Raw genomic sequence first — 26,393 nt, 5'->3', positions numbered from 1 at the left:
AACTAATCCTACATTTATGCCTAAGGTGGTATCCAGAGTGTCTTTAAACCAGGCAATCCACCTCCCTACCTTCTTTCCCAATCCACAGAACAGGGGGAAAGACTGCTGCATACCTTGGATGTACATAGACAGTTACGCTACTACCTGGACAGAACCAAAGGTAACAGAAAAACTGACCAGCTTTTAGTAGCCTATGCAACAGGAAGGGAAGGAAAAGCAATTTCCAAACAGACAATCTCCAAATGGATAGGAAATTGCATAAGATTCTGTTACTCCTACCATGGAAAACCAATTCCACAGAACATAAGACCTCATTCTACAAGAGCTACAGCCACTACCACAGCTTTCTTACGAGGAGTGGCAACCAAGGACATTATTGAGGGGCCTACTTGGACCTCCGTGCATACATTTGCCAAGCATTATAATTTACCTCTATACTCTAGATCCCGAGCAGGGTTTGCCACTGCTGTACTGCAAGGGATCCTAACTACACCATAATTTTTCTTCCTCCACCCCTAGTTGGCTATGGTATTCTACCCATTTGTTATGACTGCAGATGCTACCTTGAAGGACATAGTACAGTTTTGTACCTACCATAAATGTAGATGTCCGAACAGGATAGTATCTGCAGTCAGGATTACCCACCCTCCTTCCCCTCTGTGGTACTCCTAGGGTATTTACCCTCCTATTGGCTAGCTGGGGAGTCTCTTATGGTGTATTTGTTTGTATATATGTACATACATGCTTATTTTTTGTGTTTGCCTTCTACTTTTTTGGAAACATTGGCATTTATCCAACATTTAGCTTTCCAAGAGGGCAACTGGCATCTGGGGCAAGAAACACTGAGGAAAATGGCGTCGGCTGATGCCTTTATACCCGAAGACCAGCAGAGATGACGTCGGGTCAAGTGCGACATCAGCCGAAGCCGGACCCAAATTTTGGAATCCGGCCGACCGAAGGGCTGCCTGATGACAGGACAACCCATTTGTTATGACTGCAGATGCTATCCTGTTCGGACATCTACATTTATGGTAGGTACAAAACTGTACTTTCTTTGGACATACACAGGCAGCAATGCTTCTACTTGGACAAAACAAAAGCTTTCAGGAAAACTGAGCAACTGTTTGTAGCATATGCTGCAGGATCACAGGGCAAGGCTATCTCAAAGCAGACTATATCAAAATGGATAGGACACTGTATTCGGTACTGCTACACACAGCATGGAAAATCAGTCCCAAATAACATTACGCCACATTCCACCAGAGCAACAGCCACTTCAACAGCCTTTCTCAGAGGAGTACCTACCAAGGAAATTTTGGAGGCGGCAACTTGGAGTTCAGTGCACACCTTTAGCAAGCATTGCCACCTGCCTCTTTACTCTAAATCCAGAGCAGGATTTGCCACTGCAGTTATGCAGGGCCTCATAGCCAATCCTAACTCCTTTATAGACCAGCCATCCAACCTCAGCTTTGGGATTCTACCCAAGTGTAATGACTGCAGCAGTGTAACACGATGAACATAGTACAGTTTTGTACCTACCATAAATGTAGATGTTGGTGTGTTCACACTGCTGCAGTCCAGGTTACCCTCCCTCCATCCCCTCTGAACTAGCTGGGCTTATCTATACCTTTCTATCCTATACAACCTTTGGGGTGTATTTGCTGGTAACTGAAGGTATTGTTTTTATTGTATATTTTTGATTAGCAATATGTATTGTCTACCTACTTGGGGGCACCTGACATCTGGGGCAAGAAAATCTGAAGAAAATGGCGTTGGATGCATCTTATATATACCCCTGGTGCACTGACGTCAGGGAAGAAGCTACAGCAACCGACTCCAGACCAAGACTTTGGAATTCGGGCCGACTGCGGGATTGCCTGATGGCAGAATAACCCAAGTGTAATGACTGCAGCAGTGTGAGCACTCTAACATCTACATTTATGGTGGGTACAAAACTGAACTTTTTTTTCTATCCATAAGACTTGGGCATTTCCATGTAAAATTATATAATCAGGAATGTCTGTAAGCTCATAGCTGCATATGTAATCCTCAATCAGCCATTTTTCTGGTACAGTTATGCTCACATTCCTTACCATCTTCTGCAAAGTTCTGCATTTGCATGCTTTAATATTGCAGTAAGTATCACTCAGTGGATGGCCATGCTATAGCTGGTGAGCAGTCTCTGGAGTCTGTTTTGGGTTTGTGGTAGAACTTAACATCAGAGACATTCTTTTGAGAAGGGATTTCCATTTCTGCATGGACCAGGAGGTCCCTGTCAAGGAAGCCCCACATGTCCTTCAAGGATGCATCTGCAGTCCTTACAAATGGGTTGTCCTGTCGTCTGGCAGCCCTTCGGTCGGCCGGATTCCAAAGTCTGGGTCTGGCCTCGGCTGGTGTCGCACTTCACCCGACGTCATCTCTGCTGGTCTTCGGGTATAAAGGCATCAGCCGACGCCATTTTCCCCAGTCTTTCTTGCCGTGTGGCGCCCGAAGCAGAAGCTGTTCGCAAGTGCCTGTCAGTCAGATCCAGAGATTACTACTACCGAATACTACTTCGAAGACTTCTAAAAAGCTAAGTACCCCGTTGGGGACTCTTTCTTGCCTCAGCCGATGTCAGAAAAAGTGAATAACTGTTTAACTTGTGGGAAACAAATACCTCATAAAGATTTCCACTCTTACTGCTTACCTTGTTTAGGCCCAGACCACGACGTAGCAGCCTGTTTAGCCTGTGCTTCCTTCAACCGGCACGCTTAGGCGTCGGTCGGAGTTTGCTGAACAGTTTTTTGGCTCAGATTTTGCGTACATTATGCCGTCGGATCCTCCGACTTCTCAAATTGTTAAGAAACGCAAAGAAAAAGACCGACACTCGCGGTCCGCGGTTTCGGCCGAAACCACGGTTAAGCAAACCGTGAGTGTCTCGGTTTCGGCCAAAACTGAGAAAACGGGTCAATCTTCAGCCGAATCCATGACTACTACCGAGGCCCCTGCTACCCTAGTTGAATCGGCCTCTGAAATTTTGCCTGCTAATGTGGTTTCTCTAGAATTATCGGACACCATCCCTTTGGATGTCTCTACCCCAGCACGTGGTGCTTCTAGGCCTCCTGCAGCCATGTCTATAAAGGCCTTTGCCAGGGCTAAAGCAGCCAAAACTGCGAAGTCTGTGCCTGTTAAGCCCCCCTCTCACAGGCCCAGTTCCAGTTCCCAAATGCTTACTCTGGCAGAGGATCTCATCTCTTTAATAAGGGGATCCCAATCTCACCTAGACAGGGCCTCTCAACCTCCAGAAAAGAGACCTAGAGCAGAGCCCCCTGAGCCAGTTTCCTCAGATGACTCTTCTGATGATTCAGACAATACAGACCATCCAGAGGCTCCTTTTTCTACTTATGAAGATTCCGATGCTGAAGAATCTATACCTTCTGCCTCTCCACCAGAGGAATTTTCCTTTGGGGAAACCTTGCATGCCATGAGAGAGCAATTCCAATGGCAGGGACAAGATTTCTCAGATTCAAGAAAAAGGCTTAGGACCTTTCTACACTTACCGCAACATAGGCCCTTAGCTATACCTCCAGTTCTTCCTGTTGTGGATGATGCTTTCAATGATGCTTGCACTGCTCCTGATACCTTACCTCCAGCCCCTGCCAAGCCCGATAAGTTTTACAGGGTACCGGACACTCATCACCACTTATACAAGGCTCCTCTTGCAGATCCTGAGACTATCTCCCAGGGGCCTAAGGCAGTAGCCTCGACCTCAGCGAAAAACCCTCCCCCTTCTGAAAGGGAATCCAGGTCCTTAGAGAGATGGGGTAAAAAAGTATACACCTCAGCTACTCTCTCAGCTAGAGCTTTGAACTGTCAGTTTCATATGATCCAATACCAAGAGTTTATGCTTGATCAGTTAACTAAGAAACTGTCCTCTGATGATTCCTTAGATAAGAAATATGTTTTAGAAATGGTGAATAACATTCAGCAGGTTAGTAACCATTCTTTAAAATGTGGCTATGATGCACTGGAGGCTTCATTTAGATCAGCCATGACTGGCACAGTTATAAGAAGGCATGCATGGTTGAAAGAGCAGGTCTTGCCGGATCATGTTAAAACAAAGCTATTAGATGCTCCTATGGATAAGGTCAGTCTATTTGGTCCTCCTGCCCAACAAGTAATGAAGAAAATGGAAGAGAAGGCAAAATCTGTACAAACAGTTAAAGATTTCTTACAGGTTCAGCCCCAAGGTTTAGCAGGAACTGGCCTTCCAAAATTTGGTCCTTTCCAGACTCCTCTAAATCTCAGAGAGGCAGGAATAGACGTTCCAGAGGCAGAAATCAATCCAGAGGAGGTGCCTACAGAGGACGTCAGTGGCAAGGCAATAACCAACGAGGCACAGACACAACCACTACCACTGCAACAGGACAATCACAGTGACTTGGCTCTGACACCGCCTACCAGGGAACAAATAGCAGCACCCTTAGGCGGAAAGTTAGCCTTATTTTCAAAAAACTGGCACTATATCACAAGTGACAAGTGGATTTTGCAAACTATAGACCAAGGCTACAGGTTTCATTTCCACACCTTACCAGTAAAAAGTGGAATGCCAAACCTACCACCAAATCAAAAGACAGAAGCCCTAAAACAAATAGCTCAATTAAAGATGAGAGCTGTGGAAAGGGTGCCACCTACAGAACAGGGCAAAGGATTTTACTCCAAACTTTTCCTAGTACCAAGAAAAGAGAAAAATTGGAGACCTATTCTCGACCTGTCCGCTTTAAACATTCATCATTGTTCCAAAATTCAAAATGCTGACCCTACAGCAACTTCTTCCCATGCTGGGCAAGGAGTGTTGGCTGGTAACTCTAGATCTCAAGGAGGCATACCTGCACGTCCCCATACGACCAAATTGCAGAAGATACCTCAGATTTCTTGCAGGATCAGAGCATTATCAATTCTCAGCATTGCCCTTTGGCTTATCTACTGCGCCCAGAGTGTTCACGAAATGCCTGGCATCAGTAATCGCTCATTGCAGGCTACAGGAAATCCAAATTTACCCATACCTGGACGACTGCCTGATACAAGCGGACAACAAAAGCAAGCTGACACAAGACTTACAAAGAGTCATTTGCTTACTACAAGCCCTGGGATACACAGTCAATTTAAAAAAAGTCAAGACTGATACCATCCCAAACAAGAACATTCTTGGGTGCAGAATTGGACACAGTAAAACAGATGGCATTCTTAACTGCAGAAAAACAAGAACAACTTCCTCTTTACTTCTTGGCATTAACAAAGCAGAACAAACTAACAGCAAGGAAAGTACTGCAGGCCTTGGGCTTCATGGCATCCTGCATAATCCTGGTCCCCCATGCCAGACTGCATATGAGAAAGCTACAGGGGTACCTAAAGAATTTATGGTCTCAACACAGGCACAGCTTAGAAACCGAAATACCACTAATCCCATGCCTGAAACAAGAATTCCTATGGTGGGCTCAAGCATGCCAGGCAAACCCAGGTTTGTCCTTCCACAACATTCAAGCAAGCCAAACCATCACAACGGACGCCTCAGACCTAGGTTGGGGGGCCCACATGTTGGACAAATGCATTCAAGGCTTATGGACTCCAGACCAGCTGCACCTGCACATAAATCAAAAAGAAATGCTGGCAGTAAAACTAGCAATCCAGAATTTCAGACCATTCCTCAAAGAAGGCCAATTTATGATAAGGACAGACAACACCACAGTCATGTGGTACATCAACAAACAGGGAGGCACTCATTCATACCCCCTATGTCGAATGACTCTGGACCTATGGAATATGGCTCTGAGCTACAACATTCAGTTACAGGCAATATTTGTACCGGGAAAAGAAAACATCCTAGCAGACATGTTAAGCAGAACTACCTCGGATGCTACACCCGGACATCTTCAAGGCCATCACAAAGAAATGGGGAATGCCACAAATAGACCTATTCGCATCCCCACTCAATCACCAGCTCAAGAAATTCTGCACAAGGACATACCACCCACTTGCTTGGAAGGTGGAGACTCTATCCTTCAGTTGGAGAGGCCTGACAGCATATGCATTTCCACCTCTTCCTTTGATGCACAAGGTACTACTGAAAATCAAAGAGGAACGTCCAAGGATAATTCTGATAGCTCCAAATTGGCCAAGACAACATTGGTATCCATTGCTGAGGAGCATGTCTCGGGGGGGGGGGGGATGTGGACACTACCCCTAATCCCTTTGATGTTAACTCAGAGCGACTACAACATCCTGCATCCAAACCTGAAAACTCTGCAACTGACTGCCTGGAACATTACATAGGAGCAACTAACCCAGATTTATCCCAAAGGGTTAAAGACATTATCCTTGAGGCCCGCAGACCTTCAACAAGAAGGAACTATGCAGGAAAATGGAAAAGGTTTGTCATTTGGAGTACTGAAAGAGGGAAAGATGTGTCAAAGATGGATATTGCCAACATCCTGGAGTATTTGGCAGAGCTTCTCCATACAGGCCTGTCCTATTCCTCCATCAAGATACATGCATCAGCTATTTCTGCAGAATACAGCTTGATCCCCTGTCTTCTCACATCCTCTACTCAGGCAGTTCCTCAGAGGAATCAAGAATGTAAAACCTCCTAGGAAACCACCATTACCAGCATGGGACTTGAACTTTGTGCTAGAAAAATTGACACTCCTCCATTCGAACCAGCAGCAACAGCAGATCTTCAACACCTATCCTGGAAAACTGCTTTCCTACTGGCAATTACTTCAGCAAGAAGGGTTTCGAACTACAGGCCTTAATGGCAGTACAACCCTTCCTAATCTTCCATCAAGATAGAGTGTCCATGAGAACTAATCCTACATTTATGCCTAAGGTGGTATCCAGAGTGTCTCTAAACCAGGCAATCCACCTACCTACCTTCTTCCCCAATCCACAGAACAGGGGGGAAAGACTGCTGCATACCTTGGATGTACATAGACAGTTGCGCTACTACCTGGACAGAACCAAGGGCAATAGAAAAACTGACCAGCTTCTAGTAGCTTTGCAACAGGAAGGGAAGGAAAAGCAATTTCCAAACAGACAATCTCCAAGTGGATAGGAAATTGCATAAGATTCTGTTACTCCTACCATGGAAAGCAAATTCCACAGAACATAAGGCCTCATTCTACAAGGGCTACAGCCACTACCACAGCTTTCTTACGAGGAGTGGCTACCAAGGACATTATTGAGGCTGCTACTTGGACCTCCGTGCATACATTTGCCAAGCATTATAACTTACCTCTATACTCTAGATCCCCAGCAGGGTTTGCCACTGCTGTTTTGCAAGGGATCCTAACTACACCATAATTCTTCTTCCTCCTCCCCTAGTTTGGCTATGGTATTCTACCCATTTGTAAGGACTGCAGATGCATCCTTGAAGGACATAGTACAGTTTTGTACCTACCATAAATGTAGATGTCCGAACAGGATAGCATCTGCAGTCAGGATGACCCTCCCTCCTTCCCCTCTGTGGTACTCCTAGGGTATTTACCCACCTAATAGCTAGCTGGGGGGGATCTCTTATGGTGTATTTGTTTGTATATATGTACATACATGCTTGTTTTTTGTGTTTGCCTTCTACTTTTTTGGAAACCTTGGCATTTATCCAAAAATTTAGCTTACCAAGAGGGCAACTGGCATCTGGGGCAAGAAACAGAGGAAAATGGCGTCGGCTGATGCCTTTATACCTGAAGACCAGCAGAGATGATGTCGGGTGAAGTGCAACACCAGCCGAGGCCAGACCCAGACTTTGGAATCCGGCCGACCGAAGGGCTGCCTGACGACAGGACAACCCATTTGTAAGGACTGCAGATGCTATCCTGTTCGGACATCTACATTTATGGTAGGTACAAAACTGTACTTTAGTCATCCTTTTGAAGTGTTTGCACTTCTGCTTCTAGATACAAAGCATATGTTGTCACTGGAAATGTCCTTAAAGGTTGTGCTATTGCACTGCTAGAGAGAGAGTTGCAAAACATAAGCCCCGGCCCAGACAGGTTCTTCCCCCACTGCACCCCACCCCAACCCACTCCACTCAGAATGCCTTTTGCTGGCACAATCCATTGTTTTGTTACCTATCACCTAATGCCAGTTTCCATTGCACAGTTTCATACCTGCAGGTAGATAGACTAATGAGCACTGCATTATCCTATGTTTTTTTGTGCATCTTAAAGCCACCGTCTTGGAGACAGATGTGGTTGATTCAATCATCCATTTACATATATGCACTTCTGGCACTGGAAAATACTATCTGACTTAACACTTTGGTATGGTTTTTATACAGTGTGTTTCACCCAGAAAGTAATCAGTAGGAAGAAGCCTGAGGAGCACTGGGTTATTTTACTTCAGAGGCTTTATGTTCAAGAAGCCATTAAGCCAGACAAGGGGTATCCTTGCGTCTTAAGTTCAGCATAGTTTCAAAGTCCACATTTGTGCTACATTGCCAGCACATATGTAGTCTACATTACTACATAGATGTGGCAGTAGACTGTGGTATGCCACACTTGGACTTGAGATATCTTCTATTTGATTAATCTAATTACCTTCCACTTCACCAGAGAAGGAATGCACTGGATGATTTTGCTGTTTTCTTAAAGCTGACGTGGCGTGTTGAGAGAACCTCTGATCTAGTGTCCATTTTCATCCAGTTCAAGTTTTGGTTTTCAGATTAAATTGGGTCTGACCTTGGTACCTTTTTCTAAAGCTGTGAATCTGAAACTCTAAGTCCTACCATACCCGTAATTTCCTCCTCCACTAAAGAACCCCAGATCTGATTTGCCACCTGAACTTTCAGACTTATTTTCCAAGGGCTCTGTAATTTCACACTTAGTGAAAGTTTTGACTTTGAGATTTTTCTTGCCTAACCCCTTCTAGATTGTTAGGCTTGTTAGTAAGTAGTCAATAGCATTGTTAGTGCTAATATTTAATCCTAGGTGTATGTTGAGCTTTGAAATTGCTTAAGTAGTGAAATAAGTAATCTGAAGTAGGAAGACTTCATTCGTCTGCAACCTGTGGGTATCGGATCCGACCTCGGATCCGAGCCGGCAATTCAAAAGCTTAGGCTCCGAGCTCCTAGCTCCTCCCTCTTACCCATATCCCCTTGCCAAGCCCTGACTGACCTCAGATTCCGTTTGCCGCTTTCAAGTTGCGACGGATTCTTGAGCTCCTGGCGTATTTTGTTGACAGATAAGTTTGTCTGACAGAAAAAGTTTAAAAATTCTCTTTTTTGCCACTTTATATTATTAGTGTTGATTGTGTTAGGCTTTCCTCTCTCTTTATTTAAGTTTGCACGGGTTTTTGCGTAGTTTGTGTGTATGTGTTGTTTTAGGCCTTCAGGGTTTATAATGTCTGAAGCCCATAAGGCTGTTTTCTCTAAATGTACCGAGTGTGGCCATAAGCTGTCCCCAGCGGATGGCCACACTGCAAGGTCATCTTGGGGTTGAACACCTGTCATCTGGTTGTACCATTTGTGCAGGGTTCAACCCCCGGGCTTTGAGGGAGCGGAGGTCGAAGCTGGTGCTGGCGGGACTTCTACCTCCAGATACTGCTTCGTCTTCTGCCCCTTCTACTCAGCAACATGTTGCTGTGGGCTCTCCCCCTCCGGCTGGGACTCAACCTCCCTCTAAGTTGCCGGAGGAGAAAGAGTCCTCTAGGGCGAGAGAGAAGAAGGAGAGGCACAGGGAGAGGCACCACAAACGGAGAGCCGAAACTTCCAGTTCGGCTCCTCCATCTAAGCGGGCCTCCCCTGTGCCTTCTAGCTTTCCTCCTCCTCGGCTCCACTCCCCTCGGTTCTCTCCTGGGCCCGAGGAGGAGGAGGCTAGCCCTTCTACGAGGTCTCCGAGGCGGCTCTCTAGGTCCGCTTCGGTGGCCTCCACCAGGTCAACTTTTTCCATGAGTGAAGCTGATATGGACCGGATGATGAGGAAATTCATCCAGGCCCAAATGCAAATGGGAGTGCTCCTAGCCCCCCCCCATCCGGGAGGGGCTTGACCCTTTTCGCCTTTGGCTCCTTCTCCGACCCATACCACGGGTTCGGAGCTGTCGGCGCCGGGCAGAGTTGGATCCGGGGGTGGGTCGGATCCGATAGGTCGGCGCACCTCGGATCCGTCCCATCCCTTGAGTGCTTCGGGTACTTCGGACCCGACCTCTCGGAGCCGAGGACTGAGCCTTGGATCCGAGGGAGCTGGTGTGTCTTAGGCTCCGTCCAGGTCGGAGCACACCGGTCTCTCGGATCCGACGGTTTCGGCTCCGACTCCGATCCGTCGTCGGATCCGAGTGGGGGTCGGCTCTCGGGTTTTAGAGAAGCTGGCTCCCCCTCGGCCTTCGACGTAGTGGAAAGGGCACTGTTGAGGACATCCGGACCCCCGGTCCCTGCCACGGCTCCATCCCGCACTCCCTTGCAGTTGGGCCAGGCCCCCACCAGCCGGTCCCAGGGACAGCCCGCCTCAATGTCCCAAGTAGTTCCCTTGGAACATCCAACTGCGGAAGAGTACTCCTCGGACAGCCCCCCCGATGAAGTACCTCGGAAGCGCAAGTGCAAAAGGAGGCACATGGACTCCCCCGAGTCCGTTACCGAAGACACAGATTTGGATGAAGGGGAAGGCTCCCCAAGGTCACCCCCTGAAGACGTCTCATTTGGAGACATTATGGAGATGTTAAGGATCAGGGGGGGGTGGTCTGCCCCCAAGGCTTCCTCAGACGAGTCTGTGGTGTTGGAGGCATTCGAGGCGGGCCCATCTACCTCTTGGGTGTCCCCTCCTGCTGACCCTCTGGTGGATCTTATATCCATCAGAGCATGGAAGGATCCGGACACCGTTGAGCCTGTACCCAAGCATCCTGACCGCATCCTTTCCCCTCCGGCGGACCGCACTCACTGGAGCAAGGGCCCCCCAGTAGATGCCATGATGATGGCTGCAGCCATGAAGAGGGAATTGGCCCAGGAGAGTCCCTCTATGCATCCTCCGGGCAAGGAGTCCCGCTCGATGGATCGCATTGGGAAGCGAGTTTTCAGTTCAGCAACCTTCTCTTTGAGAGCACTGAACTACATGGCACATGTTATTAGGATGCAGCGGGATCTGATTAAAGAATACGCTGCATCTCCCCCAGAGTCCATGTCGGGTGAAGATAAACGGGTATACTCCACCTGAATGGCCACTCTTAGATCGGTATCTAACACATCTATGCGGCTACTTTCTCATGCTACCGAGGGAGCCGCTAGAGCCAGCGGAGCAGGCCTAGTCATGAGGAGGCAGGTCTGGCTCCGCCATTGTGATTTCGCAGAGCCCTTCAAGGCAACTTTTGCGAATGCCCCCTTTGATGGTTCTGCCTTGTTTGGCAAGACTGTTCGCGAAACACTGGTCCAGAGCGAAAAGGACGGGAAGACGCTGTCTGCCGTCGGAGTCCGCTTCTCAGCTCCCCAGAGGTCCTTCTCGAAGAACCAAAAGGGACAGAAGAAGATGTGGTTCCGGAAATCGCAGCAGTCCCAACCTGCTCCGGATAACCAGCCCTCCCGTGGCAGAGGAGGACAGGGTGGTCGCCGCCCTAGAGGCAGGGGGGCTCCTAGAAACTTTGGGTCCAGAGAACCTTTCTCTGAGAGACCCACGCAGCAGCCCTGAAGGGTTGCCCGGCTGTCCGTCTCTGGAGGCAGTCGGGGGGGCGTTTCTCGAGGCACCTAACTTCTTGGGAGTCCATTACATCAGACCGTTGGGTGCTTTGCGTGATATCCAGAGGTTATACAATCCCACTGTACAAAGTTCCCAGATCTCGCAGCCTCCCAGATGTTCCACCCGACCAAAGGGAGGGGGCAGCTGTCGAAATCGAGCAGCTGCTAGGAAAAAGAGCTATCCAGCGCGTCCCCTCAGATCAAACCGGATTAGGGTTTTACTCCAGGTTCTTTTTGGTGCCAACGAAAACGGGGGACCTAAGACCAATCTTAGACCTTTCCCAGCTGAACTTGTCAGTAACCAAGCAAAAGTTCCGGATGGTCACCCTCCAATCTATACTTCCCCTCTTGAGGGAGAACGACTGGATGTGCTCCATCGACCTCAAGGACGCGTACTACCACATTCGCATGGACAGACGATCCAGGAGGTTTCTTCGGTTCCGGCTGGGAGCCAGTCATTATCAGTTCAGGGTCCTCCCCTTTGGTCTCACCTCAGCCCCCAGGGTGTTCACCAAGGTTCTAGCGGTGGTAGCGGCCCACCTGAGGCTCCAGGGATTACAGGTCTTTCCGTACCTGGACGACTGGCTCCTGACTGCATCATCAAGGCATCTTCTGTGCTCAGCCAGGGACTACTTTCTTCAACTAGCCCCAAGGCTGGGCATCACGATCAACTGGGAGAAATCTTTACTGCACCCCACACAAGCTATAGATTTCATAGGAGGAAGACTAAACACCAGATCAATGCGAGCCTTCCTCACTCCAGACAGAATTGCCAACCTGAAGTGTCATGTAGCAGCTGTCCTGCAACCATCTCCAACTGCAGCTTCGGTCCTGAGGGCCCTAGGTTCTATGGCGGCAGCTATTCCGCTTCTCATTCATGCTCGCTTACGCATGCGGGTTCTTCAATGGACCCTTCAGGTTCAGTGGTCCCCTCTTTGCTCCTCTCTCAACGCTCCGATTGCGGTCAGCAAGGCGTGCAGGGACTCCCTTCTTTGGTGGCTTCTTTCTCCGGAGCCCCTGGCAGGGAGACCTTTTTGTGCTGCATTTCCCCGAGCCACAGTGACCACGGACGCTTCTTGCCTCGGGTGGGGGGGGGGGCATTCTGTGGGAAAGATTGTCCAAGGCACGTGGAATCCCACAGAGACGTCATTGCATATAAATGTCCTGGAAATGAGGGCGGTGCTCCTAGCGTTGCAAGCACTTCACCACGTTCTTCCTTCAGGGACTATTGCGATTCAGACAGACAACATGTCGGTAGTCTGGTATATCAACAAACAGGGAGGAACCAGGTCTTACCCCCTTTGTCGAGAGGCCATGAGAGTCTGGGAATGGGCAATTTCCACCAAACCCTTTCTGGTAGCAACGCACATTCCGGGAAAGTCCAACATCCTTGCGGACAAGCTCAGTCGCACCATTCTTTCTCCTCACGAGTGGTCTCTCAATCCTCAGGTAGCGAAGAAGATTTTTGCCGTTTGGGGGCAACCCTGTTGCGATCTTTTTGCCTCTCCCTCAAACGCCAAATGCGACAATTTCTTCGCTCTGCTTCCCCCACCAGGGAAATTCCCGAGATGCTCTGGTGCATGCTTGGCCTCCCGGTCTCCTTTATGCCTACCCTCCACTTCCTCTGATGCAGAGGCTTCTGCAGAAAGCCAACAGTTTGGGGAGCATAATGATTCTCATTGCCCCGTTCTGGCCTCGTCAACCCTGGTTCCCCTTCGTGTGGTCTCACAAAATCAATCCACCCTGGATTCTGGATCCAATTCCGGATCTCATCTCCCACCCTCTGGGAATTTCGGTTCCCAATCTGCGCACACTGAAGTTGACAGCTTGGCTGCTCCAGTTCCATCCTTGATTAGGACTCCCGGTATCTCATCACAGGTCAAGGCCATCTTAGTGGCAGCTCATAAACCTTCCACCAGGCAGGTTTATCGGAGTAAATGGAAGAGATTCTCTATTTGGGCGGTACAGAGAACTTTGGATCCTTTCTCGGCACCTATGTCAGCGGTGCTGGATTTTTTAACAGACCTCTTTCATCAAGGGGCAAGTTCTTCCACGATTAAGGTACAATTGGCAGCTATCTCGCATTATCACATTGGTCATGAGACAGCTCCCTCATGACGGCTAAATTATGCAAAACCTTTCTCAAAGGGATTTTTTGTTGAGGCCTCCAGTCAAGGAGGTTGTACCACCTTGGGACTTGTCTTTAGTTCTGCAAGCACTTACTGCTCCTCCCTTGAGCCTGCAGCTTCTACAGATCTAAAGTACCTTTCCTGGAAGACTGCCTTCTTGGTAGCTATCACTTCAGCCAGAAGAGTGTCTGAGCTTCAGGCTCTATGCGTCAAGCCGCCTTACCTTTCTTTCTTTCCTGATAGGGTGTGCCTCAGGACCAATCCATCTTTTCTTCGAAGGTCTCTTCTTAATCTAATATTAACCAATCAATCAATTTACCTGTGTTTTTTCCCAAGTACTCAAACAAAGGAGAATACAAATTGCATTCCTTGGATGTTCATAGACAATTACGTTTTTATATTCACAGAACAGCTGGTCACAGGAAATCAGATCAGCTGTTTTCTAAATTTGCTCTGGGTAAAGCAGTATCTAAAGTCACTAAGGATGGATGATATGATTATTTAATGCGGGCATATGACACTTCAGGGACCCCTCCTCAGAGATCATTCCTCTCATTCTACTAGGGGTTTCAGCGCGTAGCCCCTTTAAGTAAGTGTATCATTGGATGATATCTATAGCGGCAGCTTTGGGGGCTCATACCTTTTATTTCTATTTATAAGGTGAAGGTTGTTGTTTTGTTGAAGAGCATCTGCTTTGGCTCTTGCTCGAAACATCCATCAGCTCCGCCCAAGATTCCGGCCCAGCCGGGGACTCTGGGGACTCTGTCCTCCAGGCGAATGCAGATCAGCCTACTTCCCAGATTTAGATTTATGTACTCACACCATAACGTTCTCTCTGGGTGACTTGACTTCGATGATCAAACCATATCCCTCCCTCCTCTCTGACCTTTGTTTGTTATTTATGCTGTTTTTAGGTGTACTGTAGTCAGTATTTTGAGGCAAACTCAATCTGAGGTCAGTCAGGGCTTGGCAAGGGGTTATGGGTAAGAGGGAGGAGCTAGGAGCTCGGAGCCTAAGCTTTTGAATTGCCGGCTCGGATCCGAGGTCGGATCCGATACCCACAGGTTGCATCCGAATGAAGTCACCTACTCAGATGGAACGTTATGGTGAGTACATAACTTCTAATTCTAGTATTTTCCCATTTTTAGAGTTAAATTCTTTGTTTGAAATAGGCTTTAAATAAATAATCAGAGAAATATTCAAAAAAATAAGAGCTACTAACGAGTAAATTTTTGCTTTAATATTATTTTGGTTGGCTTCTCTGTCAGACAAACGCCAAGAAGTGCACAGCTTCTGGACAAAATTCCACCTAAAGACCTGCACTCTGTTTGGGCTGTGCCCATCTTGAGACAAATTGTGTTATCTGTGCTGCTTCTGGGAATATGGGCCGTTCAAGGTTACAAAAAAAACTTGTCTTAAAAGCTTTGCTTCCCCCTCAGAAAGCATCTGGATCTCTGTCTTAAAGTTCCATGTCCAGTGCTTCTAGACCAGCTCCAATTTCCCCAGTTAAAGTGGTTAAGAAGGAAAGAGAGAGAAGTTAAAAAAAATGTTTAATGGAACGATCTTCAATTCAAGTCTGGCAAATAAAACTCCAAGGAAATTGGATCCAGCAGTTGCTCTGATTTCCCTCACCACGCCAAAGATTTTTCCTGGAGCTGGGGAGTCTTAGGCTCCGTTCAGCCAACCTGCAAGTTGAACTGTAATGCAGACCTTCAGTGGCATTGTTCTTCTCAAGGTCTGTCTGGTCCATTGGATACCTCACAGATATGGAGCTCAATTGAATGATGCAGATATTCCTGAAAACTGAAATCCAATTAGGGGTACTCCCTGTGCCATCTCCACTGGGCTCACAAGGTATGGGTGTAACTACCCTTCCACTTTTTTCTCCAGTACTTGTCATCCCATCTGATCTGGTTCAAAGTGTCAGTGCCAGAGCCTTTATACTTGCTCATCTGCATCCTGGGATACCACTCTCTGATTTACTTGTAACCCTGTCACTTGAAGAAACTTGATATAGTGTAACTTATTCCCAAAGAAACAGGGTTTTGGTAACGCCAGAAGACAGGAAGCCCAGAAGCAAAGGCCCACTGGTAGATGCCAAGGTAGCAGCAGCTACAAAAAAGAAACTGTTGGAAGAGAGTTCTTTTGTTCGTCCCACTAATAGGGAGTTAGGTCACTGAACATGTTCCGGAACCAGACATGTGCTTTAGCAGTTTTCACACTTAAAGCTCCAGACTACCTTGGAAATATGACATGTTTTCAGAGGGCTTGACCAAAGACCTTACCAAGTCCCCTCACTGGTGACATACCATACTGTATGATAGAAGTCCAACATTTAGAAAAACTCTTAGTTATAATTTTCCCACCTGACTAAAGAACACTGTCCCTGATATAAACTAAATTGTTACAACAGAGCAAAGGCAGGGTTACAGTTCTTGGTGAGCCCTTTTTTGAGAATCAACTGCACAGTACAATTGCAACTGTAACTGGCTTTTAAGTGACAACTATAACTGCAACTGACAATCTGTCTTTAGCATGCCCTTTTATAGCCTAGCTTAACTATCACAACTGTCCCATTTCTAATTTTCATTTCATATTTTAAAAATTAACCAACTGTTTGATAAAGTTCTTTCCTGTCTTTCAGCCACAGTAACACACAGCAATTGGTAACATTCCAATGACATCTGCAGATTAGCTAATTTTGAGACAGTCTGCAGTTAGAATCTTCACAAATGTGCGGAGCTAGAAATGTAAAGGAACACTGTTTAAGTCTTTATAATCTATTTGTACAGAATGCTTTAATGTAAGAACTTATTTATAATGTTATATCTAAACATGCTGGCATATAATACACAGGTTAATTTGAAATTTTGTACAAAAACTCAGCCAGACATGCTAGCACAAATGTGTCTAATTTCTTCACACCTTGTCTTAGAAAAAAATAATCTTCTGTCATTGAGCCCTGCCTGCTTGTTTCCTATCTCTACAGTTGGAGAATCTCTGACTCTCTAGGCTCTGTCCTAATGCTACCATCAACTCAAACCGGGGTTGACGCCTACTTTTTTTAGCCAGGCATGCACCTCTCTTCTCTCCAAATCCCCAGTACAGATGGAAGGGTACCCTTCCTTGCTCAAAATTTCCATAGGTGGCTACCCTAATACATGGTCAGTATAAAACTGGTCATATATTTGTGGCCATTGACATTTTACCAGTGGTCCATTTCCAAAGGGATCTCTTTCTCTCCCAGTACACACTTTCTATCATCATGGAAGGATATCTCTTGTCTGGTAGAGCCCTTTCCATTGGGACAGCTGGGCCCTGTACTACCTCCATGCAGGGTGTACTTAACAAGAGAAAGAGGAGCCTGCCATCTGATCATTTGTACCATTTAACACCAGACACTTCTCCAGTTCAGTTTTAACACTATTTCCCTTCAAAACTATCTTTCCCATCCTACTTCAGCACCTCCCTTTTACTTTGGGAATCTTCCCACAAGTTAGAACTGCAAGTGAAACATGAACATAGTACAGTTGTATACACTTAACAAATGTAGATGTTTGTGTATGTTCACTGTTAGTAATCTTTCTTGCCCTCCTTGCCCCCAATAGCCTTTAGAGAGCTAATTACTTTTTCTCATGTACCAAGGACCCCTCCTCTGTACTCCTGCCTGCTTAGGGTTTCTTGCCTTGACCTGCTGTTCCATGTGCCATAGACTACCTACTCTCCACTCCCTCATGCCTGGGGATCCTTGTCCTAGCCATCTGGCCTTGAACCTGCTGCTCCTGTTGGGAGTTGCTTCTAATTACAAGGAGCAAGAAAACATCTGAGGTAATGACGCAGGTGGACTCCACTTATACCCCAGCTTACTGGCGTTGGTCAAGTGCGTCTGGTCGTAAGAGAGAAGACTTTTACTGTTGTAGTAGGGCCCCACATGTCAGGACTGCAACATTGAATACCATAAATGTAGATGTTCGAATGTATGTGTACACAACTGTACTTTGCTTACCAAAAGCTTTTTACTGGGTTATGTTCGACACAGTTATTGGGATTGCCTGATCTTGGGCTCCAGGTCAAGATGAGTCAGAGCCTTGACATATCTCGAATGTCTTGAGCTCAGTAGCGATCATTGTCTTTCTGATGCAGTTTCCATTCTTCAAGAGGTAGGCAGCTGAGCTGCCATGGCCATGCACTTGCAGGCCTACTTTTTAGTGGAAGTGTTTAGTATTGAACCTTGTCATGGTTGCCCCCAACAAGCTTGTAGCTTTTGTAGCTGTTGAGCTTGCCACAGAATGCTTCAAATGTTCATTAGATCACTGTTGCAGTGGCCTTACCTGTATGGATTTTATCTTGCCTAGGATGTGACAGATGGCCATCTCCCAAAGCTTTTAGGCCACCTTACACAAACCAGACCATTGACAGCTCAAGCACTGTTGAAGAAAATCTAAGGTTTGGGCGCTGTGCTCTTCAGGGTGTTCTTGCCATCAAAGAACATGCTCTTCCTGCAGGCTTTACATATAGATGGTTGCCTAGCATTTCTTGTTTGCTGCACTGGTAAGTTACCTTTGGAGATGGGGATGTGGGGTGACATTTTACAATTTTATGACTGAACTAGTTTTCTAACGAGAACTGTATATTTTTTTTCTAGAATTTACAATTTTTGGATTCTCGTGTGACTTGTCAATATGCACTTTAGAGCCGAATGGATCTTGTAGCCAAAGTTTGAGCAGAGTCTAGACATAGTGACTTGTCTCTGAAGTTGTTCCTCCTTCCTGAAGCATCCGTGTTGGATAGCTTGGCTCCAGTCACTGAGCAGGGATTAGTGGGCTCTCTTGTTCATTCCAGAGTGGCATCTTCAGCTGCTGTTAGGGTGATTTTGGGTTTCCTCCCTCTGCTTTTGACTTAGGCAGTGAGAGAGGTTTAGCCAAAGCAGGAGACAGGACAATATGCATCTCCCTCAGCCCCACATGTCTGCAACTGATAGCCCTGGGTCCAGATCCTACACAGTCTATCCCAGCAGGACAGCTAGTTCATAGTAACCTTGAGACTGTCAACATTCAGGACCCCCCCCCCCCCCCATTCTTCTAAATTCTCCCCAGAATAGCCCCCTGTCAAGAGACTTCATAAGCTGAAGTGTTTTCTCCCTACAGGAGTCTGACAGAAAACATGGATCTCTGTGAAGGGGAGGGTTCCCCCAGATCGCCACTTGAGGATATCTGATTTGGGGAGATTCTCGAGCTTGTGTGAGAAAAATGAGGTTTATCTTCCAAAGCCCCTTCTCAGGAGGAATCAATTTTTCTTTAAGCTTTTCGTTTCGGCTCAGCTACTTCCTGGGTAGTTCTACCAACTGATATGGTGGAATTGATCTTTTGACAGGCGTGGAAGGAACCTGAAGTTGTGGAACCAATTCCCAGAAAACTTAAATACCTTGTTGCTCCTAAAGACTGCCCTAACTGAAGCAAGGGTGGCAGAGGACGCCATGGTAGTGGCAGTAACCCCCAAGAAGTAGCCTGCTGAATAGTCATCTGTCATTTTCATTCCAGGGCTTTGGACAGGTTTGGGAAGAGAGTTTATGCTTCATCTATGTTTGATTATAGGTTGCTGAATTATTTGGCACACATGACTAGGTTTGAGAAATTTGACCAAGAAGCAGTCTGTCTCTCTCTGGGTCCATGTAAGCAGAAGTCTGAAAAACTGGGTTTGCAACTGGTTACCCTTCAGTCCCTGTTGAATGCCCCCCATGGTACTTGTATGCGGTGCATCAGAGGGTGTTTCAAGACACTCTGGCATTGCCGTGGGAGATGTGCCTGGATGAGTTTGTGATTTTTGCAGAGCCTTTTAAGATTATCACTGCCTCATTTGATGCCTCAACTTTCTTCAGCCATAAGGTCAAGGGCACACACTCCAGGAGTGAGCAGGATTGGAAAACTCTTTTTGCCCTAAGCGTATGGTTTTCTAACCCCCCCCCCCCAAACCTACTATAGAAACCAGAAGGGTGTAAAAATCTGTGGTTCCAGAAGTCATAAGGGTTTCCTCAGGACTGTTTTGGAGATGCATCTCCTGAAGCAGAGGGGAGGTATTCAAACTGTAGATGTCACCGTCGTGGTAGAGGAGGCCTGCTGAATAAATAATTCAGGGGTCCGTTCTCATAGGCAGTAGAACTTCTGAGCGTTTGCATAAATACTGCACCAGGGAGGCGGGGGGGGGGGGTTGCCTCTGCACTCAGATGCCTGGATGTCCATCACCCAAGATTTCTCGGTGTGGACAATTTTTCCTGGATGTTATTTAATTCTTTTTCTTTATTCACCCACACTAGCAAAGAAACTCCCCAGTGCTCCACGCTGTCAAACAAGAGTTCAGCAATAGAAATTAAGCAGGTGCTAGAAAAGTGAGTCATCCAAGAGGGGCCTGCCAGACTAGCAGGGATTCAGAGCTTATTTTGAGACTCTTTGATGCCAAAAATGAACGAGGACCTCAGTTTGAATTAGTATGTTAAACACATGAAGTTCCGGCTGGTAATGGTACAGTCCATCCTTCCTTCCCCTTATGAGGAGGGTCAGTATGATGTGCATATTAGAACTTCAGGGCCCTTACTACAGTATCAAAAGGGGGACAGATCCTTTAGGAGATTTTTTGCTTCTGTCTGGGTAGCCAGTCACTTTCAGTCCAGGTGCTTGCCCTTTGGGCTCACTGCAGACCCCCTAGTTATCACCAAATGCATGGCAGTGGTTGCAGTTCATCTCGGACTGCAAGGGTTTCAGGCATTCCTCTGACTAGATGACAGGATTGTCACTGCGGCCGCCAGGCCTGTTCTAGTCCGGCCAATAACTAATTGCGCTAGCTTTGCTTCCAGCTAGCAATTACAGTAAATCATTAAAAATGTAATTTCTTCCCAGTACATACTCTAGAATTCATCAAGTCTCACTTGTACACTGCTTCAAATAGCAAGGCTACTGCAGAATAGGTTATTCACATTACTGAATTGAGCATTACAGCTCTTTTTCATCAAACACCACCTACCAGACTAGTCTTAAAACTTTTTGGGTTGATGGCAACCTTCATTACTTTCCCTTGGCAAGGCAAATGAGTGTTGCAGTGGACAGTAGCGGTTCAGTGGTCTATCAGGTGCCAACTTTGTATCTTTTCTAGTCCATAGTTTCATACTAGGCTGTCTGCCCTAGGGCATTTATAAGCCTAGCCAGAGTGTGTTTGGCTTTCGCCACCCATTTTAATTTTGCTATGCCCTTTTTCGAGGTTAGTATACTGTGCTTCTGTCTAACAGTGACACAAGTGATACCCGGGGTAAACCTATGATCTCCCATCCACTCATCAAGATTCCTCATGGCTTTATACGTCAGCTACAGATCGGCTCTGAGCAGGCGGTATGCCACTGAGGGACTCTGCCTAACCTGGTCTGGGATTTTATTCCATAGTGAAGGGAGCCTCTGGGTTATGAATCTGTCCCTCCAGCATGTCCTATTTATTTCAGTGCTGAGGTTCAAGTCTCTCGAGCGCGTAGCTCGATGGGATTTAGGTTTTCTGAGGTGCAGCATTTCCATTAATTCCGGGTTGGACATGGCTTTATACGTCAGGCACAGATCGCCTCTGAGCAGGCGGTATGCCACTGAGTAGAGCTGGAGTTTCTTTAACCGGGCAGCATATGGCATCTGTTTGAGCCCTTTGATCCTCTTGGTGAGGTACTTCTGGGGTCTTTCCAGTTGCTGCAGGTGTCTGGTAAGGTACATCCCAAAAGGGGCATTGTACTCAATTATGGGCCTGATGAGGGATGAGTAAAGAGGCACGATGACCTCCCCTGATGTAGATGTGAATCCCTTCATGATTAGGGGGCTATATAAAATGTTCTTCTAACCACTTTGGCCACGTTGTTGTCAAATGCGAGATTGCTATCAACTTGGGTCCCCAGGTCCCTAATTACTACTTCTCTACTTAATGGATTACCACCTATGTGGTAATTTGTGAGCACTTTGTTTTTGCCAAAGGGGATCACTATACACTTTTTGGCATTTAGCTTGAGGCCATGGCTCTGGCACCAGTTGTCTGTTTCTATCGGGCCCTTTTGGAGGATGCTTGTGTCGGCTGGAGAGTCGATTATGGCACCCAGTTTGCAGTAATCTGCGAACTTGGTCAGCCACAGTCCTTCCGTGTTGGCCTGTACCTCCGAGAAGTATATACCGAACAAGAGAAGTCCCAGGACTGAGCCTTGTGGGACGCCACTTGTAACTGGTTTGGAGTCTGACATAGCTCCAGCAATTCTAACCATGTGAGTTCTGTCCTTGAGCCAGTTTGCAACCCATCTAGTGACATAGCTATTTATATTTAAGCTTGTGAGCTTATCAATAATGCCCGAGTGGGGTATTGTATCGAAGGCTTTTGCGAGGCCCAAGTAGGCTGTGTGGACCACCTTCCCCTCGTCAATGGCCTTGGTGACTGTTTCAAAGAAATCGACCAGGTTTAAGATCCAGGATCTGCCCTTAAAGCCGAACTGGGTAGGATCCAGTGTCTGTAGGTCCCCAATATCTTTATTTATGAGATCCATGATGATCCTTTCCATAGCTTTGCAGACCAAGCTAGTCAGGCTTATGGGGCGATAGTTTCCAGGATCCGTTGAGGCACCACCTTTGTGGAGAGGGACCACTGTTGCTGTACGCCACTCTTTGGGTACATATCCTGTAGTAAGGCTGAGATTGAACAGTAGTTTTATGTGTGGGTTTAGCTCTTCTTGTAGTTCATGTAGGATGCAGCCCGGGACACCGTCTGGTCCCATTGATCCTGTGTTTTTTGCTTTGGAGAGGGCGGCTCTTACCTGAGCATCTGAGATGTCAGGGGGGCAGCACTCTGCTGGGATAGATATTTGCCATTTTGGTGGGGAGGGGGGGGAGAAGTTTGCGCTGAACCTGTCAGCTAGGATGTTGGTAATGTTTGTGGGTTTGGTGTATTTTTTGTCATTTTGGACAAATTCTGAGCATATCTGGGAATTCCCACCCAGGTTCCTAACATAACTAAAGAAAGTAAAACATGACAAGGCTCCTCAGTAGTTCAGTCGAGTAGAATTTATTCACAAACACCAAAAAACAAAAACAAATGTAGAATAAGTACTTATTCTACATTTGTTTTTGTTTTTTGGTGTTTGTGAATAAATTCTACTCGAGTGAACTACTGAGGAGCCTTGTCGTGTTTTACCAGTTTTTACAGTTCGTGGATAACTAAAGAAAGCCTTGTGATTATCCTTAGTGTCCTGTGCAATTTTTCTCTCGAAGCTGGCCTTAGACGATTTTGTGTGTGCCCGTAGTTTTTTGCTAATACTGATCAGAGATGCCTTCCCTTTTTGGGAGTTTGCTCTATCATGTAGTAGCTTCCTCCTATTGTACAGTTTTATTGCTGGGGTCCACCAGACAGGACGTCTGCCTTTGGAGGATTGGGTCTTGGTTTTATTTGGGATTGCAAGATCCATGCATTCCTGAAGGTGTTCATAGAATGCGTTTATAGAGGATTCTGCGGTCTGGGCCGTATTTTCCACAGGCCCGGGGGCTTTGAAGGATTCCACCTCTGTTTTGAGGTGTGTGAAATTTGCTTTAGAGAAGTTTTTCACTGTGGTTTTCTGGGCAGGGGGTGGGGTCGGGATGTAAATATCCAGTGAGATTAGTTTATGGTCTGATCTTACCAGTGAGGGATACACTTCTGGTCTGGAGCATAGAGTCCCCATGTTGGTGATGATCAGGTCCAGTATGTTTTCCCCTCTTGTGGGAGTGGTAACAAGTTGTTCCATAGCATTTGAGTTCCTAAATTATAGGAACCTTTGGGCTAGGGTGTTGGAGCTAGAGTAATGCTCCCAGTCTATATTTGGGTAGTTGAAGTCGCCCAATATAATGGTGTTTGGAGAGACCTTCATATTTTCCAGTGTTCTCAGGAAAGCTGAGTGGGGTTCCTGGGTTTGGGAGGGTGGTCTGTAGCAGGCTATAAACTGGAAGGCAGTTTTACCCACTGTTAGTTGCACATGGATAGTCTCTGATGCTTCGTGCTGTGCCACCAACCTGGAGGTGTGGGTATCTTTGACGAATATTGATACTCCCCCTCCTTTTGTGGTTCGGTCCAAGTTTTGGTGCCGAAAAGCATGGTATGAGGTATAACCTGGTAGTGCTGGGGTGCTCTCGGGAGCCTTGAACCAGGTTTCTGTTACTGCACAGATGTCGATATTCTCCATGCTAAGGGAGAAGTTTCGAGTGCGTGCATCTTGAGGTTTAGACTTCTGGCGTTGAGTAGCATTACTTTTAGTTTCTTATCCCTTGTGATACCTATGGAGGTGGGTTTGTCTTTTGAGCCTTGCCTAAAAAAGGCACTATGGGGGGTAGCAGGAGCCTTTGCCAATATCCAAAAGCCCAGGGGTGACAGGTGCAAGCTGTCCCTAGCGAAGCATCTTGGCTTATCGAACATGTCATCCCAGGCTGACAGGCATTATATCCCCTTTGAATGACACCAATACTTAAGCCAGTTGTTGAAATTGATCATCTTGTCTTCATATTGTGGCATCATTCTTGGTAAGGATAAGATGCTACTCAAGGTCAGGGTCATACCGGCCTGGGCTACATGCTCAGAGAGCTCCTCTGTCTCCCTTCATGTAGTCCAGGGAGGTACGTCTCAGGTCATTCCCACCAGCATGGACAATGACTGAGTCATATTTGTACTTGCCTTGGAGTGACCTGCGTGCTTGTGTTATGTGCCGGATCCTAGCGCCCGACAGGCAGCTCACCGTGACCTTTTCCTTGTTCAGCCTGGTGAGCGGGACGTCAGTGTGCCTGACGATAGTCACCTATTACAAGTGTATCAGGTGTGTTGTTTAGCCTTAAGGGCTGTGACTGTTCAGCTCACACTGGCTTTGTGAGCTATGTGTTGCACGCGTTTTGTTTTGGGGTAGCTGTTGCTTGGGTGTTCGCTTTGGAGGTCTCTGCTTCTTAGGCAGATTTTTATTTAGTGCCTCCGAGTATGTTTTTGTGTTTGTGTTTGGTTTGCTGTCGTGGTAGGTCTATGCGAGTGTGGTTTCCTTCTCCTCCTGACTGGTTACGCCAGTACTGAGTTGAGAGCTTAGCCTCCAGTTTGGCTATATGGTTGCATCTCGCATGTGTTGGAATTTGTTGGGAGGAGGAGAGGGTTGTCTGTGTACATGAGGCAGTTGTAACATTGCCTCATGATTCCCAGATTCACCATCTGGACCGGAGAGGCGATTGACAACTGACCTTTGGACATGCTAGAGTAGTATTGGAAATTCTTTTATAATTGAAAAAAAGGGCCAATGGGGAACAAGGTACTCGAGGGAAGCTTGTGAGGGTGTAGTGCTTTTAATTTTTTAGTGCTGACTTTAGTGAGCAAGTGCCAGGTAAACGTCTGGAGAGGTTGTGTAACTTGGTGGATTCAGTTTTCATAAGTGTCATGGGGCTTTCCGTTTGTCCCTCCCTTTCCAAAAGCCACGGTGACCATGGATGCTTCCCAGCTTGGGGGGGGGGGGGGCTGAGCACTTGGTCCCTGTCTAAGACCAATCTTCAAATCCTTGTAGAGATTAGGGCAGTTCTGGTAGCCTTGCGGGTCTTTCCGGGTATCCTGTCGAGGAGTGATCTCTATCCAGACCAACATGTCAGTAGTTTGGTAGTCAAACAAGGAGGAGCATGCTGCTACTCATTGTGTCCAGAATCAGTGAATGGGGCAGTGGGTGATTATCTTCTAACCACTTTCTAATAGTGCTTATACTGGGAACATCCAACATTCTGGTGGACAGGCTGAGCAGATCTAATCTGTTGCCCCATGAGTGGTCTCTGAATCCAACAGTGGCAGCAGGAATGTTTCATCAGTGGGCAAACCATGCTGTGGTCTTTTTTTCTTTTCCATCCAATTCCAAATACAGCAGATGTTCTTCGTGTTTCACTGTTGCAGTCATTACATTTGGGTAATCTGCTGGCAGGTTGCCCTCAGTCGGCCTGATTAACAAAGTCTTGGATCCTGCGTTGGTTGCTGTCACTTCTTCCATGACGTCAGTTGTGTAAAACATGCAGCCGACTCCATTACTTCAGTCTTTCTTGCCGCTCGGTGCCCGAAGCAGTTAGCAAGTGCCGGTCGGCCGACTCCTGAAATTTTCATTTTCGAGTTTCAGAACCGAAGTCTTCAACTAAAAGCTAAGTACCCTGTTGGGGAAACTTTTTTCTTGCTCCTTACCGATGTCAATAAAAGTTAATTCCATTACTTGTGGGAAGCAAATACCTCATAAGGTTTTCATTTGTACTGTATTCCTTGCCTAGGCCCTGACCACAATGTGCCTTGCTGTCGGTGTTTTACTAAATTTAATCAACGCACGATTAAAACATCTGTATATTTTTGCATCTAAATATTTTGGCTCTAGATTTAATTATCCAGAAATGTCGTAGGTTAGCAATCAGACTACCGGAATACCCAAAAAAAGCAAAGAAAAAACAGACCTTTGAGGTCCAAAACAGACTACTCTTCTCATAAGCCGGTCACCGGTTGTCCAGTACTCAGGCGCTTTCGCAGCACCTGATATCCACTACTTA

General features: G+C 46.7%; 1 protein-coding gene across 1 annotated transcript in view; it reads left to right on the top strand.

The window, feature by feature from the left end:
- The window catches only part of UBA1 (ubiquitin like modifier activating enzyme 1), a 2,903,587-nt gene that overhangs the window by 1,585,050 nt on the left and 1,292,144 nt on the right, over positions 1-26,393 (top strand). The window contains exons 19-20 of the mRNA XM_044080725.1: positions 12,936-12,949; positions 16,237-16,259. Of these exons, the coding sequence (XP_043936660.1) occupies positions 12,936-12,949; positions 16,237-16,259 (37 nt within the window). The remainder of the gene's footprint in view (positions 1-12,935; positions 12,950-16,236; positions 16,260-26,393) is intronic.

This window comes from Protopterus annectens, chromosome 8.part0 (assembly GCF_019279795.1).
Source record: "Protopterus annectens isolate FY-2018-M chromosome 8.part0, PAN1.0, whole genome shotgun sequence".
Classification (NCBI taxonomy): Eukaryota; Metazoa; Chordata; order Ceratodontiformes; family Protopteridae; genus Protopterus; species Protopterus annectens.
The sequence above is the reverse complement of the archived record's forward strand: the minus strand, read 5'-3'. Positions and strand labels throughout refer to the sequence as shown.